Source organism: Epinephelus lanceolatus, chromosome 9, assembly GCF_041903045.1.
Source record: "Epinephelus lanceolatus isolate andai-2023 chromosome 9, ASM4190304v1, whole genome shotgun sequence".
NCBI classification, from domain to species: Eukaryota; Metazoa; Chordata; class Actinopteri; order Perciformes; family Serranidae; genus Epinephelus; species Epinephelus lanceolatus.
The window spans coordinates 40,083,386-40,089,385 of record NC_135742.1 but is presented as its reverse complement, the minus strand read 5'-3'; the positions used below and the strand labels follow the sequence as shown (position 1 = coordinate 40,089,385).

General features: G+C 39.9%; 1 protein-coding gene across 2 annotated transcripts in view; it reads right to left on the bottom strand.

Moving 5' to 3' along the window:
- Window positions 1-739: 739 nt before the first annotated feature.
- The window catches only part of whrnb (whirlin b), a 144,218-nt gene continuing 138,957 nt past the window's right edge, over window positions 740-6,000 (bottom strand). The window contains exon 12 of one of the 2 annotated variants that reach the window (XM_033618525.2): window positions 740-1,180. In XM_033618525.2, coding sequence (XP_033474416.2) covers window positions 1,004-1,180 — 177 coding nt within the window. In that variant the 3' untranslated portion in view covers window positions 740-1,003. The remainder of the gene's footprint in view (window positions 1,181-6,000) is intronic. The other variant, XM_033618524.2, reaches the window with a different exon arrangement.

Here is a 6,000-nt window from a genome sequence, read left to right as displayed (position 1 = left end):
GGGACCGGAACAACTGCAGATTAATTCCATACATACCATCCACTGGAGAGGATGCCTTTTTTTTTTTTTTTTTTTTTTGGTGATGTGTCAGGTACGGTCACTGATGGGCTGGAAAACAGGTAAGTAAACAGTAAACCACAATTGAGCCCAGTGAAAATATTACAGTGGTTACCTCTTTTTTTAGACATCTTACTTATTCGGTCAAAAGAGCTTCAGGGAGCTGCAGACAATTCCACCGGGCACAGTTGTGCCACGTGTCTAGAGTGGCTGCGATCAGCTCTGGCATCCACAGTGCAGCCACCTGTTGGAGATCCCCACTCTACTGAATGCACTTTGATTCAGGTGTGTTCACTTTTGGTTTTACCTCCAAAAGAAGCAGTTTATCTGGCTAAACTGTTTACTTGTTTTCAACATGTCTGGTTGAGTTTGTTGCCCGGTTTGTCTGCATGTTAAAACATCACAGTGTTTAATTGGAGAGTACAATGTTATTCTTGGTGACAGAGATGAAAATGAAAAAGATAAGGTCCTTGCTAGAATTTAACCAATTTATCCTTTAAGAGCTACATCTGCCTCCAGAGCAGCACTGCCTCTCCAAAAATTGTCGCAAGAACAAAAAATACAAGACACTTGAACACTGACTTCCTGACTGTAAGACAATTGGCTGTTTTTGATATTACTGGGTGTGACAACCACAATATCAGTACTAACCCAGTCCTCCTGGTTCAGGGTTTCAGGGTTTGAAGACTAATGAAACTGATGCAAATATCATTTGATGCATGTATGACTTTTATGGCAGATATTAATTATATTATCATTTTCTAAATTTAAATTGTGCAAATCTCAGTAGGGTGCAGTTAACAAATATCTTTTACCAATCCTCTCCCTGCAAACAAAATGAGGGCCATGATTATAGGACAACATCATGTGAAGTTCATACAGTTTCCTAAAAGCAGGAAAACATTGTCCTCTTCAGCCAACCCGCATAAAGTGCAGAGTCCTCATACTAAAGTCCTGGCTCAACCACCAGGAAGTCAATGTGGTCCTTCTCCTTGGTCTTGAAGGCCTCGGCTATAATCTGGGCAGCATCCTTGTGCTCCCGTCCTCTCAGGGGAATGCCATTGACCTCCAGGATAACGTGACCCACCTTCAGCTGACCGCTGTTATGAGCTGAGCCTCCTTTCTGTCAACAGGAACATCAGGAGAAGGGAGGAGAAAAGACAAACAATGTTTTGACACAATTAAGAAGACCGCTCCAACAAATGACATATTCATAATACATGCTACTTCTGCACAATCTGCTAAACTTCTCACATGGTATCTCTTACCATTGCTATGCTGATGACACACAGCTTTACTTCATTGAGGTCTCTGCGATTGGCCCCAATTACTTTACTAAGGAGGTCACTTACTATATTGGTCCCCTAATTGATTACTTAAAGACCACCTTTAAGAATCTTGGTATAATTTTGACCATCATTTGAACTTAGAGCTAAACTCATTAAGTCTTGACTCTAATAAATGATAAATATTGCCAAAATCAAACCTCTATTATCAGTGACAAACTTGGAACTCCAAGTGCATACCTTAATCTTTTCTCACTTACACTACTGTAACTCCCTCTTAACTTGCATTTTTCATGCATCTCTGCAACTCGTCTTCAGCTAATACAAAATGCAGCAGTTAGGCTTTTAACAAAAACCAGTCATCAGTCCGACATCACCCCAGTTCTTGCCTCCCTTCATTGGCTTCCAGTAAAACACAGCATTTATTGTATACTTTTACTAATTACATACAAGACCTTGCATGGCCTGGCCCCTGCATATATAGCAGAGCTGCTGAGAGCTGCCTATACTAGCTGTAGACAAGTCCGATCTTCTGATCAAGGCCTTTTAGCTGTTCCTCATTCTTTTTTAAATTCAGAGATGACCTTCCCATTTTTCGGCTGTAACTCCAAATCTGTGGAAAAGCCTTCCCTTTTCAATCAGAATGGCTGAATCTTTGGTAAGTTCATTTTTTATAAGCACCCTCAATTTGTCTTTATTTTGTTGGCTGTGAGATTTTACTCTTCCCTGCATGTAGGTAGGTATGTATGTTGTTGTGTATGTATGTATGTATGTATGTATGTATGTGTGTGTATATTTGTATCTGTATGTGGGTAATTTTGTCTATATGTGAAGTAAGGCTGTGCAATTAATCGTCTGGTGATCGCGATTATGATTTTTTACGAATTTTGAGGTCAAACGATTTCAAAATTAATGAAATCGAGGGTAAACAATTCTTGGTGGACACCTGGAGATGTTATTTTGTCTTCTATGGAAGCTGCGCATGCGCAATACCGCCCCCTCCCCTCCTCTCCTCTATTCATTCCACCAGCCAGTCAAGTAGGTGAACTACGAATAAGAAGATTTCAAAAACAGTTTGGCAGATGGCAGAGGGAAAGCGAGAGAGGTTGGTTTGTATGTTTGTATGTGTGTGTGTGTGTGTGTGTGTGTGCGTGCGCGCGCATTGGGCCGAACTCCGCCGTGCGCGACACAGAGAGCAGAGGAGAATTGTAAACGCGCGACCATTTAGAGACAGAAATGACATTACGTCGTGTAAACAATATAAGTCATCACATGCGCCGCATAATCATTTGCATAATCGTGATTTCAATTTTGACCAAAATAATCATGATTAGGATTTTTTTCCATAACCGAGCAGCCCTAATGTGTAGGGCATTGAATGTTTTAAAAAGTGGTATACAAATAAATTATTATTAAAATTATTACCATATTCCCATAGAGGACAGGCAGTGTCTGTGGGAATTTGTGGTTGCAAATAAATGAAGAGTTGATTTTTTTTTTTGTATTATATTGTATATTGTATTTTCTGGAGCCAAATTCCTTAAATTAAGCCAAAAAATGGCAGAAATAGAACAGCATTTTTCCTGAATCAGAATTATTGCCAAGTTACTTGCACTTACAAGAAATTTGACTTGGTGATGCTTTAGTGCAAAACATTTCAACATCAGAATTATATCTGGGCATTGTGCGAGAGAGCATTAAAACAACATTTAAACCATTGTATGGAGAGATGAAACTATACAGAATCTATAATGTGGTTGTTAGATTAATACATAAAATTTAAAAAAATTAAACACACGTTTTTTTTTAATATTATTTACAGTGGATAGGGTTATGCTGGTGGATGTTGGACCTGTGCCCATAGTATTTCTAAAATCCTGGCAACAGGCCTGCTTGTTGAATGCTCCTCTGCACTCCTCCTAGGCCCAGACTACATGGTTTTCATTTAAAGATTTTGCTCCCTGCTTTATTCACACTTAGGCTAAAAATATAGTTTGCCATACAGCTGGATATAGTCCAGCTGCTGTCTCAGCAAAAAATAATTGGAAGAAACCACTGCAGCTGAAAAGATCTGGTTATATTTCTGTAATAAGGGCATATCAATGTCACACTTGAGCTGCAACAGTAGCTTTAAAGGCTCTGATATACTCAGCTGACAAGCGGTAAGTGGTCAATGTTGGGCCGTCTATGAGCTTCTGTCACCCTAGTCAATGCAGTGTGTCACACACCGTTGACCCTCATTGGCCCCTGTCTGCTTTTTTTTGGTTGATTCAGCATGGTGAATAAGTGTCAGTGCTGTCAGACCCTGTCGGCGAATCAAAACACTCTGATTGACTGTTCATCACAGTGCACGAGAAGATAAATGGAAGTGAGGAAAGTAAACAAAGAGCTGAATTTAAAAGGGAGTGAGATCAAAACAAACTTGTAACATAAGGTAAGATTATTTTTTGTGATGGTTTTTGTTACTGTTCACTGGCAAATGGTACTATGCTCTGTTCTTTCAACATTTGACTGTGTTGTTAATGTGCTAACTGGCTAACTAGCGTCATGATGGTCTTACCTTTTTGAATGACAAATTGTCTGATTTTGAGGAGAGTTATTTCCTGTCACACAGTCACAGTACGTACATGCTGGTTGGCTGTTGGCTGTTGTCTTGTGGTGTGTTTATGTGCAAATTTTTAGCTGGGACACAAGTGACGTTAGGCTATGCAACAGATGGCTTTTGTTGCCCCTAGTTCTTTGAAGTTGATTTTGTGTGTCTGTGCCTTTAAAGGGTATGGAGATAGCATCTTGTTTGGATACATATGATGGTCTTTGATACATGATCACATGAGCACAAATGCTGGAAACTCTTTCTTCCTGCAGGTATAATAGATTTTGTTGTGAATTCTTAGGAAATACCAAGATTTAAATTTCTACTATTCAGCTCCAATACACCTGGTACAATAAAGTTCAAGTTCTGTATTGTCATGTGCACAATTATGACAGTGAAGCTGTCACTGGCAATGGAATACTTGGTTCTTAGGCTTCTTTCAACAATACTGGCCCATGGGGTGAAGGGGCCCATAGAGAGTGGGCCCTCTAACTATATGTTGGGCAGAAAGCGAGCCCTTATGAGTAATTCATATTGCCACCTAAGAAATATGCGATGATGATTTTTGGGTGACATGTATATTGATGTTATCCAATGTCAAGCCTCTATCTGATCACGTGACCATAAGATTATATCGTAGCTAGTTTAAGTGCATAACAAGTAACTAACATGCCTCAGGGCCCGTCATCATACCATGCATTGGGGCCCAATGTAAACAACCTTACGACACTTCCTCAAATAATATAATTACAATAGTCACAGTTTTGGTTTCACTGCCCCATAAATTTTGCACTTCACACTGTTTTCAGTGAAAAACAATTACATACTCACTACACACTACCTGCCAGCTGACAGAAAAGCTGCTATAGAGCTATTTGTTTTTAGCTTATTCCACTGACCTCAAGTGACCAATACATACCAAATTAATGCTGCTTTAAAATACTCAGATTGTCAGTACAATTTCTGCATCACAGTCCTTCCTAGTTCCTACTTGAAAAACACATATTTTTCTTTAATTCCTGTACTCTAGATGTATTTAAAAAGACATGTAGTTAACGTGATGTGCTGATTTTATACTTGACATTTTAAAGATTTGTTAGCTATTGAAGAAAATGGAGAATTTGGCTGGGATGAGTCATTTGTCGGGAGGAATTCTGTATGTGTGCCTCTGTGTATATGTGTACACACACACATATGCGTGTGTGTGCTTGTGTGTGTGTCTGTGGTGTTACATGACCACTTGTGTTTCTTCTGACAGAGCCACAGGGTTAATCCATCCATCCATTCATTGATCGTACCTCCACTTAGGACAAACAGGACATCTGCCAATGTTGCCTGATTCAATTTAATCCTCCGAGTTAAACAGGTTTATTAGCTGTGACATTCAATTATGCAGCTGTAGTAGCCGCTGAAAACATCACTGCAGGGCATACAGGCCAATAATAATGAATTTTAATTCAGCAGACTGGCCAAGAAACTCGGAGTGGCGTAATTAATCAGACACACTTCCAACTGCTTCTACAACCATCACTAATATGCCTACGAGCACGGCATTAACCCCGAGTTGCTTCAGTGCAACAGTTCCTCGTGGCCCAGAGGACAAGGCTGAGGTCATAATGGTAGCTTCCTCTAGTAAAGCCCAAATGCATTAAAGGGTTTCAAGCACCTCAATAGGCAACGTCAGTGTTCTGTTTAGTTACAACAGTTCAGTTACACTAATATGTAACATTTATGTTTCAAAGAAATGACAGGAAAAGAGATTGGTCAGCTTTAAACACAGACAAGGATCTGAGATTTGATGAGTACCATGAGTCATGAATCAGAAGATTCTCTGCTCACGTCTGAGTGCTGGAAACTGGACCAAGTTTTGATGCCAAACATTTGATTTCCAAACACATCCATAGTTTTTCTACTATCAGCTACGCATCGACACTTTTTGGTCAAGCATCAAAGTGCTTGTCAACACTGAAGATGCTTCTGAAGGTGTCAAGAGGCAGACGGCACTGACCAGCTGCTCCAGCCAAGCAAAACCAGGCCTGATCACACACCATGAACAAGGTTATT